The sequence below is a fragment of the Corvus hawaiiensis genome, chromosome 26, assembly GCF_020740725.1.
Source record: "Corvus hawaiiensis isolate bCorHaw1 chromosome 26, bCorHaw1.pri.cur, whole genome shotgun sequence".
NCBI lineage: Eukaryota > Metazoa > Chordata > Aves > Passeriformes > Corvidae > Corvus > Corvus hawaiiensis.
In genome coordinates, this window is record NC_063238.1 from 35,920,494 (window position 1) to 35,934,384 (window position 13,891).

At 38.4% G+C, this 13,891-nt stretch overlaps 1 protein-coding gene across 5 annotated transcripts in view; it reads right to left on the bottom strand.

The window, feature by feature from the left end:
• Positions 1 to 1,446: 1,446 nt before the first annotated feature.
• The window catches only part of CYRIB (CYFIP related Rac1 interactor B), a 97,060-nt gene continuing 84,615 nt past the window's right edge, over positions 1,447 to 13,891 (bottom strand). For all 5 annotated transcript variants that reach the window (XM_048286418.1, XM_048286417.1, XM_048286416.1 and 2 more), the window contains 9 exons: positions 12,449 to 12,570; positions 10,674 to 10,779; positions 9,521 to 9,657; positions 8,816 to 8,893; positions 8,605 to 8,721; positions 7,444 to 7,523; positions 6,188 to 6,314; positions 4,743 to 4,813; positions 1,447 to 2,325 (listed from right to left, as the gene is read on the bottom strand). In XM_048286418.1, the coding sequence (XP_048142375.1) occupies positions 2,262 to 2,325; positions 4,743 to 4,813; positions 6,188 to 6,314; positions 7,444 to 7,523; positions 8,605 to 8,721; positions 8,816 to 8,893; positions 9,521 to 9,657; positions 10,674 to 10,779; positions 12,449 to 12,570 (902 nt within the window). In that variant the 3' untranslated portion in view covers positions 1,447 to 2,261. The remainder of the gene's footprint in view (positions 2,326 to 4,742; positions 4,814 to 6,187; positions 6,315 to 7,443; positions 7,524 to 8,604; positions 8,722 to 8,815; positions 8,894 to 9,520; positions 9,658 to 10,673; positions 10,780 to 12,448; positions 12,571 to 13,891) is intronic.

Sequence of the window (13,891 nt, forward strand, 5' to 3'; positions counted from 1 at the left end):
CAAGTTACAAAACATTACTTGTCCACCAAATAAAGCTGAGGGGCTCACAATTGCCTGCAGCTTTCAAGTCTCCTTTCCAGAACGCTGACAACTCATGTTAAACATAATCACAACAGCACCAAACACATGAGGAGCACTAATGTTTACCCATCAGGGCAAAACATACCATTTTCCAGTTTTCTAGTCATTCTCAATTCCTGTTTACACAGCATACCACAATGGCTAAGGCTGGAAGGGACCACAGTGGGTCATCTGGTCCAACCTCCCTGGTCAAGCAGGGTCATCCCAGAGCACATGGCACAGGATCACGTCCAGATAGTTCTTGGAAATGTCCAGTGAGGGAGACTCCACACCCTCTCTGGACAATCTGTTCCAGTGCTTGGTCACAGCACAGTAAAGAAGTTCTTCCTCATATTCAAGTGGAACTTCCTGGGCATCAGTTTCTGCCCGTTGCCTCTTGTCCTATTGCTGGGCACCACCGAGCAGAGCCTGGTCCACCCTCTGACACCTCCCTGCAGATACTGATAGACATTGATGAGGTCCCCTCTCTGTCACCTCTTTTTGAGGCTGAACAGGCCCAGCTCCCTCAGCATTTCCTCATAAGAGAGATGCTCCACTCCCTATGGTGGACACACTTCAGGAGCTCCACATCTGCCTTGTCCTGAGGAGCCCAGAACAGAGCACAGCACTCCAGGTGAGGCCTTGCCAGGGCTGAGCAGAGGGGCAGGATCATCTCCCTGACCTGCTGGCAATGCTCCTCCTGATGCATCCTAGGACACCATTGGCCCTCTTGGCCCCCAGGGCACTGCTGACTCATGGACAGCTGCTCTCGCCCAGCTCCTTCTGCACACAGCTGCTTTCCAGCAGGTCAGCCCCCAGTCTGTGCTGTTCCCCCCCAGGTGCAGGACCCTGCATTTGCCTTTGCTGAATTTCAGACAGTTCCTCTCTGCCCATCTAACTACCAAGGTCCTTCAGAAGGGCACTATGTTTTCCCCTTCAATCCTTTCCCCTCCAAAAGAGCTTTTATTTCTTCACCAACCTATGCAAGACTTGTTGCTATAAATTGTTACCCAAAGAAGAAACGTTATTTAGTATGCTGTGATTATTCAGATTTTACACAGTACAAATACCTAGACCCATAAGAGTACACATCAGTACAGAGCAAGGGGAGTTCATCTCCCCACCCCTGGTATGGAAAGAGCCCAGTGTCATTTCTGATGGCTGTACTGAGGAGCAAGGGTAGCCCAGATGCAGCTTCATCAGCAACGTCCAGTGGGATCCATATGAATTGCACCAAGTTCCTCACCACAAACCCTATCTGAGTAATAATTCTGGAGACAGGGAAGCAGCACAGAGTGAAGAGTAAGAACCCTAAAACACGCTAGGCTTAAATCAGTGGATTAGGCAACTGGTTACTGGTAATGAAACAGAAGAGTTTTCACTATATAAAATTTATAAATTTATTTTTTTGTAAAAATCCAAAGAGCACGAAGACATCTCACTCAAAATACTGGTAAATCAAACCACACTTAGAAAAATGAAAGCTGATTTTATTATCTTATCCACAGCCAATCATTTGACATGAACATGCATACGTAATTTTGCTACGCACACACCACAGTTTAACGTTAGTTATTAAAGGTTAAACATACAACATACATCCTTACAAAAATGAGTCAAAATGCAAACGTAACTTTTAAACAAAACAGTTTTTACTCATTTAAAAAAACTTTTGTGTTGGGTACCATTTTGTACAAACACAGTTAATTTAAACAAATCTGCTTTTAGTTTCCTCATGGTTGCACATGAAAATAAGCTGCAATAGAAAATGAAGTCATCAAGGGATTTTTAAATAGCAGAAGTAGGCAGTCTTGCCATGCAGAAGAAGCAATATTAAATATTAGTTTTTCAAAAAAAGAAAAAAACCACAAGTTTAAAAATATTTAGTTCAAGTCACAAATCTTTCCCCAGTACAGAGAAATCCAAATGCAACGCATAATTAGCTGCCACTTAGGATGGCTATTCTGAGAAGTAGAAATACTTTCCAGAATTGATAATTTTCATTGATTTGGCACAGAAAAGAAGTCTGAGCTTACTTAGGTACAAGAAAGTGATTAAAAAAAAAAAAAGGTAAACAGGAAGAGAGAAAATAAAAAGCAAGAATGAACGAGATAGTAGTTGCAATCACTAAAAAAAAAAAATCTGTGCATCTCAGTCATTGCAGAATACTGTCTACAGCAGGTGCGAATTCCAGGTAATTGTTATTGCAACATGGATTTAATTTGCTTGGAGGTAGTCTCATCATTCAAATGCTTTGTTGTGTACCTAAACACAGAAATAAAGTCAAGATGAGCATAAATGCTATTGCGCTTTGGCTTACAAATGTGCAATTTTTTTGTTTATGGCTCAACCTGACTACACCAGAGCAAAACCCTCAGCCATGGATCATCACCCACTCCATGGTCACTGAGAACACAAATCAGACATTCTGATCAGAAAATGCTATTATCAATCAGAATTATAACCCAGCAGCCTTGCACCAAGGGGAGCTCAAAATAAGCCGCAGCTGGACATTGGCTTTCATAGTAAACTCACAGTAGCACTTGTGACAGGTAATTATCCACCAGACTAATGCTGAGGGCTCTGCCCACAGGAAACATCTTCAAATAAAGCAGCTTCAGAAATTCTTCTTCAAAACTTCCAGTGACCAAACCTTTCTAAGATCCCTCAAAGACAATGGAATTAACCACTTTTCAGCTTAATTTGCTGCTTAGTTAAGTGACTGTGCTGCTAAAACTACAGAGCATATACGTGCTTATTTCAGCTCCTTCCCCTTTCAAAATTCTCTAGAACAATAGCACATTTTTAAATCACTATAAAAAACTTAGCTATCTCTATTTTTAAAATATATCCTCATTGCACGCTTTTTTTATGATTAATTTCCTGATCCTCCTTCCTAACTAATCTAAAAGCAAAAAAAAACTTATTTTGTAATTTAAATTTAACATGTTAAATTAGCACTTTCATTGTTATCCACAACTGCAGTACTATTTCACTTGTTCACTTGATAAATATATAATGACTTTTTAGTTCGGAAGTTAAGACCACTTATTTCAGCACTTTTTGGTAATTTATACTTTCAACAAACATGTAGCCTAAGGTTTTCTGAAATCCTGAAAAGTTATTGCATTTGGTATTCTGCCCATGTGGAAAAGCTGAACATGATTACAGTACTCAGATGAATTTGAAATTACAAAGAGCTGATCTCACTCCAAAATCCATACCACCTTCCATTTGCTTTGGAAACATATTATCTGTCTCTTGGGAAAACAAGAGAACTTCTTGTTCCTCCAGAATCAAAGACTTAGATTTGGACTTAATTTGTCATGATGACATCTTGAACCTGTTCTCATCACACAAGCACACAGCAGCTCACCTCTGCATCTCTTTCTAACAATTCCAAATGAGGTTTAGAAAAGATTTAAATACCCTACCCAGATGAGCAATCAAATGCACAAAACCAGGACTATTACAGCATCCATGCATGGAAAGGGTTGGAGCAGGGAAAGAACAGCTTTGAGAGCAGGGACTGGATTTACACTGCTAACCATTAAGTTAATTGTGGTTGTGTAATTAACCAAAAGTTAATGTCACTGCTCGGTGCAGTGAGAACCGAACTACACTTTCCAGGTACTTTCATGGTGTCAACAATGATGGGAAAAAATGGGGGTACTAGTAAAGACTGGTGATCATTGCAGCTGCAATCACAATAAACTAGTCAGAAGATAAATGATAATGCAGCATTTTCCCTCTGGAAGCCTGTGTTTTTACTGACCACCATCTCAAAGACTGGTCATGTACATGAAGTTCAGAGATGAACATGATTTTAGCATGGAAATAATCACAAAGTTTCAAATTAGGAATGGATTTTTTTTATTTTAACTAATAATCTGAAAAGACTTTGCAAAAGAACCCACCTACAATACCACATTATTTCACTACTAACCACCTCATAACACAAAAAAATTAAAAAGAGAGCAAATGAAATTAAAGCAGTTTCACTGCAGATAAGGAAAATAAATCACAACTGGACACTTTCAGGCAAGACAAACTAAAGCTTCCACATTCCAAGCAAGTGCATGAGTAACAACACCCAGTTACAGTTGTTTGTTACCAAAGGAATGATACTTTTCCAAGTCAGAACAAGAACGAAGACTTCATCTGCCTATCGCATTTTGGCACTTTCTGCCACTCCTCCAATGCTGGACACCCATGCAAAGAACATGGTACTGACTATAGATACAGCTTTATTGGCCCAAATTAGCAGGTTTTAGATTAATATACTGCATTATTAGTTCTTCTTCTCCAATCAACGTAGCAAATTCCTGTCTCGTCTATTCTACAGCAAAACACAGAGACTTGTGCCTGAAGTACTTTCTCAAAAGGAACAATTTCTAGTTACTTACCACACCATACTGACTCATTCTTAACCTGCATGCATAGAAAAAGTTATCTTAGAATGAACAATTGCAAGCTCACAAACCGGTTTAAAACCCAGAGGCTTCTTCATACATCCTTGTCTCAAGACACATTGGAAGAAAAGCCTGCAATAATCACATTCACCTTTCCCTGTAAGAGTCACTGAATACTTTGCTATAAAGAAAATATCCTGAACAATTCATGAAAACTCATATCAAAACATTAAAAAAAAAAAAAACAAACCAAGAAACAAAGAGGAGTACCTGAGAGCATTTAGAAGGCCTTCTACACTGTTAGGAGGCTGGTCTTTAAGAACTTTGATGCATCCTTTCATCTAGGAGTTAAAAAAATTAGTTTTTTCCATGCTAATACCTTCTGAATTTACAGGAATGTTTTGTATTCAGTTTGTCAAAGATCAAAAATAAGTATTTTAAGATAGCAGCAGTGTAAAGACATTTTCTGGGTATTAGAAAGGAATTAAGCTTTCAATACTACATTTTCCTACGACAGACTGGCTTAGCTACTTAAAAAGCTGCATCAGTGCACCCTCAGCAACTTTGCTGGTGACACCAAGCTGTGTGGTGTTACTGACACTCTGGAGGGAAGGGATGGCATCCAGAGGGACCTGGACAGGCTGAGAACCTCATGAGGCTCAACAAGGCCAAGTGCAAGGTCCTGCACCTGGGTCAGGGCATCCCAAGCACAAATACAGGCTGGGTGGAGAATGGATTGGGAGCAGCCCTGAGGAGAAGGACTTGGGGGTATTGGTGGATGAGAAGTTCAACATGACCTGGAAATGTGCTCTGGCAGCCCAGAAAGCAAATGTGTCCTGGGCTGCAGCAAAAGAAATGTGGCCAGCAGGGTGAGGGAGGAGATTCTTCACCTCTGCACTGCTCTTGTAAGACCCCACCTGGACCCAGCTCTGGTGTCCCCAGCAGAAGAGTGACATGGACCTGCCAGGGCGAGTCCAGAGGAGGGTCACGAAGATGATCAGAAGGCTTTCCTGTGAGGAAAGGCTGAGAGAACTGGGGCTGTTCAGCCTGGAGAAGACAAAGCTCTGGGGAGACCACAGAGCACCTTCCAGTACATAAAGGGGGCTACAAGAGAGCTGGAAAGAGACATTTTACAAGGGCATGGAGTGATAAGATGAGGGAGAATGACTTTGAACCTTGTGGCTGCCACATTCCTGGAAGTGTTTAAGGCCAGGTTGGACAGGGCCTTAAGCAACCTGGTCCAGTGGAAGGTGTCCCTGCTCATGGCAGGAGCGCTGGAACTGGATGATCTTTAAAGTCCCTTTCAACTCAAACCATTCTATGATAACTTTAGACAATGCAACTTTCATGTGAAACTCTGCTTTATCAACGTTAAAAAAATGGAACCATGAGCAAAAATATATGTTTATCATAAATCCACTAAGAATTATTACATTCAGCCATTACATTTCTGATCTGGATCTTTCAACACAAGCACTGTCTACAAATATTTCTAGAAACTACCTGAATTACATAAAAACCAGATTTTTCATGACCCACTTGCACGTCCGAAGGCCTAGTTTGTATTTCTCACTACTTAAAGATATATTTTTGCTCACGGCTACCTGTTTAGCACCAACCCAGTGTATATACCTGATACTAGAACCTGGAAGACAGAAAAGGAGCCTACATAGAATTTAAATACTCAGGAGATTATTTAGCAACAGTAAACTTACATCAATTTTTGAAGTTTTGGCAAAAGCGCCCACCGGATGCACGTGGTCATAGAGTATGATGACACCCACCATTACCCTCAGACAGAATGATACTGTTTCCTCATTTGTAAACCTGCTTCTATATTCACTGTAATTCAAAACCACAGGTTATTATCTATGAAACACAAGATTACAGTACATACTAGTAATACTCAAAATAAGATTAAAGACAAAAATTCTACTACAAATCCTCAGAGAAAAAACAAACAAACCAACCAACCCAACCAAATCCACCAACCCCAAACTTCTGAGAGTTTTCTTTATTCCTTTCAATAACCTGACAAAAGCCAGATGACTGTTTAGAAAGTTACCTGAAGATTAATAAAAATTCTCAAACCTAAAACAGGATCCTGCTATACCATTTGGATTTTTTCAGAGACAAAAAACATTAAAACAATACATACTAACTTGGTCTCCAATGCTTCCTACACTTCTCCCTGCCACCTTCTAATACACATCCAAACTTCTGACTTAGGAAAAAAAAAGGCAGGGTAATGGACAACATTTAACTACTTTTTTTAATGGAACAGTCCCTTCTTAAGAAGGGTAAGAGTATAAATGCTTGGAGCTCTTAATGTACTCCAAAACAAATGTCCTGTGGTATTTGGACAGAAACTTACTGAAAAAGACATAGCTCATGCCGAAATAATCTTACCAATAGAAAACTATTTAGAACACAGAAGAAACAGATTTAAAAAAATAATCCAAGTTTAGTCTGACTTTGGTCATACTCCCAGTGCCTCTCAATGTACAGTAGACAACTGACTGCCTTCATGCCTAGAAGTTGTCTCTTAATTCCCCTGAGAGGAGCATTGTCATTTTGTTAGAGCCATCAGCCGGGCCAGCCCGCAAGGACAATCCCCTGCATTGCCCACAGCCCCCACTTTCAGGAGGTCCTAGGCAATCATGCTCAAACAGTCTATTCCTCTGAATTATACATGAGAAAACCACTTATAAAGAGTGCCAAGAAGTTGTCTAGCTTCCATAGCCATTCTATTTTTAAATATTAATGTGTTCAGAAAAGTAGACTGCATGATTTGCGTGGCTGGCAAAATGAGACAAGGGGGTTTCATGTCAAGGTAAACAACTAGGCTGATAAAAAGGAAACACCATAGTTCCTAATTACCCTGATTATATTTCTTTCACCTCATGCATCACTAGTCAGGTCTGAAATAGAGAGATGACTCATACCCAACCCAAGCACTGTTTGTACTCACGGGGTTTCCAGCATGACCCTGCACACACTTGCCATGGTGCTTAAGCAATCTGTTGTATTCTCTATCGGTAAATTTTTATTCTGCAAAAGAAGATTAACAGTTTCCAATTCAATTACTGTGAAATATTATACTACAAAACCTAAGTCAAACCAGTTATCTGCTGGCATGGCAATGTGGAGCAATTAAAAACATCAACACAGCTATGGTAAGTCAGGTAGTCTTGCTTTTTTTTTTAAATGTTACCATACAGATTAGCAATTTACAAAGGAAAGGCTACCACATAGGCTTTGCCTGCTTGTTTGTAGTCAAAAAATTACACCATTAACATGGCTGACTTTTGGAAAGTTTTGAAGGAATCATCTAACCTACTCCTAGAAAAACAAAAATTTCTATAGCCAAATATATTCATCTGCTATAATAGTAAAACTTAAAATTGTTGCAGATAAATATCATAAAGAAAACATAAAACAAGAGGACAATTTTCTTCAGGCATTTCAAGCATAAAGCAGAACTCAGCAAAAAAACCATTAGAAGATAAATGTAACTTTGTATTAATTATGTAAAGTACAATTATTTTTTACTAAGAAATAGTGTGCATTTTTTGCATGTAAGCCAAAAATCATCACAGTTACCAGAGGGCAAGCACAATACTTGTAGTGACTGGGTAGTCAAGGATAAATAGGGATGTCTCAAAATGTTGAAATACTTTTCCAGTTCAGGTTCCTCCTCCCTTTTGCAATAATGCAGTATACTTGACTTTACACAGTGCAACAAGAGTGTCTTGGGAAGGAGAAAAGAAAGCTGCATTTCAATTCCATTCCTTTTCAAGCACAAAGAATCAAGCTGTTTCCCTTTCAATTTTCTGAAATTTCTGCTCTATATCACCATCACAATACAGGCAAAATAGTTACCTGTCCCACCTCCCTCTTTGAGGAAAGTCATCACTACTGATTCGACACTATCCATTAGCTTTTGGCAACACACACACACAGTGCCTGGCTGGAGTCCCTAACCCTACAACATCTGGGAAAGACATGTTACATTTCTTGAGGCTTCAAACCCTAAGTTTTATTTCTAGATGGTGGAAGTTGTGTTCCCCATTATGTCTGGCCCTGCAGTGGTCTGAAGCACATTATCCAAGCCATAAATTTATACTCTTACCTCTGACACAAACTTTGTTGTGGCATCACTTAAGGTTTTCAACATTGGCGTTGCTTCAGCGTAAAATAAAGACATTCTGTTTGCCAACTCATTATTTACTTCATTTTCTCCCTCTGCCTAAAAAACAGAAGAAAGGGTTTAGTTGTTCTGTGTATGGAGAAGAGAGGTGGTAGCAGAAGATTACATTTCATCTCATCCAAGGGTTACCTACTGGGACATTGTTAATCCTCATGCGGCTCAGAGTTCTTCTATAGTAGCTGAAGTCATTCTGTATAGCAGGATTTGTCATCTATGTAGACACAGAAGCAAGAGAGTTGTGACAAATTCAAGAAAAATATTAGAACAAGTTTTTGTAAAATATAATATACCCAACAAGAAAACATTCAACTTCCTGAAGCAAAAAAGCCTGTGACATGTTGGGAACTGGGAACCACAACAAGAAGCTTTCTGGTTTCTCAGATTCAGAACAAGCTCTAACAGGAACGAGAAAAGGATCAGTCTTCTAAATAAAAGCTGGAAATTAGTAGGCTGAAAAACATTGCTTTGCTAATTTGACTCCAAGGACCAGACCAGCAAATTAATTATCATTTCAGCTTACTTCTTTGCACATTAGGAAGAAAATAGCTGGACTATGGGTGCACATGAGCTAAAAGCAGCAGCATTATCCCAAGAGATATGCCAAATTTGGGTGAAGAAACATGATTAATATAAACTGAAATACAACAAGTGCCTAAAGCTAATATGATATTTCATCTGCTTTCCAGTTTAATCTAACTCTAGGTCAGGAGAGCAAGCCAAGCATATTGGATATTTGAATACCCACTGCACATTCTATTCCAGAATAGAACACAACTCAGACTGCTTCACTGAACAGACTTGGCTTCTTTTTCCAGCCTTCTTGATTACAAACTCTTACCTTGAGCTCATCAAAACGGAGTGTAAAGTGAAGAATTTCTGCAAATTGCTTAGCAAGAGCCTGCTCTCGCTCCAGGTGCTGTGTTGGGGAATACGGAGTGCTCGTCAGGGCTCCCAGCAGGCCTCGCAGTCCTGCCTCTGCAGTGACAGGAGACAATTTTGCAATAAACAACTGCACCTGCTTCTTGTATCAATATTGGCTGATATTTGCATGCTAGACTTAAAACATATGTCTGCCAAAATACATGGTGATTAATAATAAAGAGGCTTGACTGATTGCTTATCTATGTGTCACTGCTGTCATATTTACTTACAAATTGCTGTACCAGGTCTCATCAGCACTGACAGCCACCAAAAAACCTTCTTGAAAAGTTTTACTCAAGCTTTGTCTGCAATACTTGTGTAAAACACATTTCAATAACCTGTGTTAGCAGACTTCAGCCTTTACGAGAAGACAGAATTCAAGAGGCACTTAACTGTAAGCACAAGTCACGTTATTCAAGATAAACTTATAATCCAACTTCCTGTTCATCTTCTTGAGAAAAATACCTCACCCATTTAAAATAGCAGAACTTGCTTGCACAAAGTTTCCATGTTTTAAACACATTTTTTACAAGCTATGCTAATAAATTTGATAAAAAATGAGATAACAACAGAAAGCTGGTGAAAAAACAAGTCTGATAAGTTTTATCAGTTTAGCCACCACATCAGTGAGTTTCAAAAGAGGCATGAAGCACCATCTCAAGTATTGCATCTGTATGAACCAAGACCAGGCATTTCCCCAGATCAAATTATTTCTGGTGTTTAGGGAGGAATAATACAATCTCTTTTAAATACTCTTGGTAACAAAAATACTGAAAGAATTAATTTCTGATTATTTAGTCCATTCATTTCGAGTCAGTCAGCTAGTTACTGCTTTCCAGAGTAACTAAAGGAGTACAGGAAGAGTAACAAGTATGCTCCCAATCTCTCTCTCCTCTCAGGTATCCACTGAAGCAAGTTTGCTGTCATCCAATCCAGTGTATGGGAGGAATCTATGCAATACGAGCTTTTTTCCACTAAGGAGCTGACCTAGATGTGATCACATATGAATATGCCAAATATACTAATTAATGAAGAAAAAAACTCCCTTTATTTAACACCTTTCTACTCACCTAGTCTTTGAGAAAATTCATAGAATTTCTTTAGTTTGCCTACTAGTGGAACAACTGCACCCCATGCCTTCTCTTGCAGCTTCTCATCATTTGGATGCTGTATTGCCTTAAATTAGAAAAAAAAAGAAGAAAAGTATGCTTAGATTGGGAATAACTGATGCACTGCTGACAAAACAGCCCCAAACAACAAAACACAAAAAACCAAAACACCTATGCAGAACAACTGCTTGAAGAGCTAATAATTAAAAATCTACCTACTAAGAAGTTTTCAGTTGAGAGACAAGCATGTACTAACCCATGTCTGTTCCAAAAAGGTCTAAATAATTGTGTTGAAAGTAAGCATCCTGAACAGGAAAACAGCTTGGAGAGAGTATAAAGAAATGGTTAAAAATCAAGTTACTCAGATAAGAAAATTTACATAACCAGATCTAGTTAATTAAAATTAACAACTTTATTGTGGTTACTCCAAGCAAAAAAAATTTAGCGATCAAAGCCTCATCCTAATGTTGGTATCTATCACTAATTCCCAAATCTGCAAAGAAAAAAAATGGCTGTGAAATTCAGGCTAAGTATTACAGTAGGAACATTTAAGCATAATCAACAACATAAAGCACCGCCAGGACATAATGTATACCACAGCCTTGAGGGATATATTTATAGGCTTTGTCTTTGCAGTAAACTTCCCAGACACAGAATACCTTAAATGCAACCTCTCCAGTTAGCAACTGGAAATATACTAAGAAAACACAAATAAAATGCTCATAACTCTCCTGCAACATTTTCACTGTCAAGTTCTTGATTACAAAAACTGTTTTGGCCAACCCTGGGCTGTGGCTTGCAGCACACTCCTCTCTGGTCCTAGAAACTTTCCTTCCTGCCATGTCTACCTCCTCTCAGAAGAGTATCTCTCATTTCTCCTTGGGATCTGCAGGCACACATTCCTGCCTGATCCTACAGCCTGTCCCTGAAAACACTCCTTCCTTAAAGAACAAGTAAGCTATCTTCCCTCCTAAGGGTTTTGTGTGACAGTTATCCTTCTTAAACCTACCTTATGAATTCCTTGAAGAGAAAAACTCGCAAAGCTGAATGGCTATTAGTATCTCAATTCATATGGAGTGAGCAGACACTCCTCCTATCTAATACTATTTTTTAAGGGTATGTTACAGTGAGTAACTCCTTCCTTCAGGAGCAAAGCAGCCCCCATTGCTGCATGTGAGGAAGAAAGAAAGGGGGTTGGGAGAGTATTTATCCCACCCTTTCTTAAACAAAGGAAAAATGGAGTGACGTTCTGTACAGGAACTTTGCTTCTGATCCAAACATCTACTTTAGTAAATAAAAGTCAATTAAAAGGGATTGAAAATGAGATGCCCTTTGTGTTAGGATTACCAAACCAGGCTTCTCCAGTTACCATACAAGAGGATGCCAACACTACTCAATATTGCACTGTAGTCACACCACGCTCTTTCCAAATTCACTATTAACTCAAAAAGAGCATATGTGGGAATACAAAGAAAAATCAATAGCAACAATTCACTAAAAACTCTGAGAAGCATCATTTGCTAATATATATGTGGATTAATATGATTGAAACAAGCAACATCTGTTTTGCTGTTAAAAAGAAACATTCCAGAGCAGAAATTCAAGACAGTGATTTTAATAGACAACATGCTCTGCCAAAACAGCTCCTGCAAGCAAAGTTAAACCCCAGCAGTATTTGGTTAAGATCAGACAATGAACAACCACAGGTTGTGCACAATTGTAGCGCTCTAGCTCACCTCTCGTATTTCATGGCCAGCTCCTCTATATGACTGCAAGTCTTCCAGTATTCCTTCTGCATCCTTTAACACTACATTCACCTGATTATAAATTTCCTTTTCAGATTCTGTAGGTTGGGCATCTAAACAGCAGAACATATTAAATGTATATATATATTTTTTTAACAACAACATGGAATTCAATAGGCACACCATCACCTATGGGACAAATTCTTCATGCAGCAACTCATCAAGAATTTTCATTCTCTGAAGAGCTACTACAATGTATAAGGAACTCCAAGAGACTAATTGTATTCATTTTAGTAGTCTCTTAATTTACCATCCCAAAAATTCACCTGGATTCTATCTTCTTGACTTATTTAAAACTGAGTTAGGAGAAGAAATTCTGATGAGTTGTCTTTATGACTATCATATAATATCACCTTGGGGTGCAGTAGAGGCTGGAAGAAACTTAGTTAAACACTCAAAGGACACACTCACTGCAGACAGCACAGGAGATATCCATGTCTATTGTTATCTAGAAACACTGCATCAGATTATTTTCCATCTTGTCTGCCTCATCTTTAACTGGTTGGGAAAGGAGCTGTATCTTTTATTTCTAAATATATTTAATTCTCAAAACATATTCTTTATTGCACTTTATTGCACAATCAGAGCTGAGAACAAAAAGATCTAGTGTGAGTTTGTGTAGGGCTTCTTTTTCTTGTCCCCGTCTTTAAAGATATAAGCTGTCTCCCATTTTTTTTCTAATTAGTTAAGGACTTCCCAAAAGTATACTGGGTCATAATTTCAAAAAGCTACAGGTACATTTTTAAATGTGATTCTGTAAGAAGTATGTTTTGAGAAGAATCAACAAAAGGTTTTACCCTTTAAAAACAATCACCTAGTACAAATATCTCAAACATGGTTTACCTGAAACCATTTTTTTTCTTTTAAAATTCTGATGGAAGCTATAAGGTTAGTTCCTTATAGACTCATATTTAAAAAAATAATTGTTAGTTACTGAAGCTCTTGTAAAAAAATCCCCACTTCTCTGTTAACATGGTCAGAATAGGTTATGGATTAAACAGAATTGTATTTTAGTCCATTATTTCCAATGCCAAAAATCAGGGTATTAACAATAGATTCTTTTTTATAGGGACAAACAAAAGTTATTAAGGATAATATATCCTCATGACTTCGTGTTGTTTGAAGAGTCTGGGAAATGTCTTTTTAGAAGCACTTTTTCCATGATCCATATGTACAACTTCCCATGGAAGTTAGGTACATCTTTACATTGGAAATAAAACTCCCACAGTATCTTAGTGTTACACACTAGAAAAACACAAGAGAAAACAAAGTTTGTATTAGGAGAAAATAAATTTCACATGCATTGCCTGTCTGGATTTTGCTGTAATTTTTGTATAATATCTCTTATGTTTTATAGTTTAATGCATTAAGAGT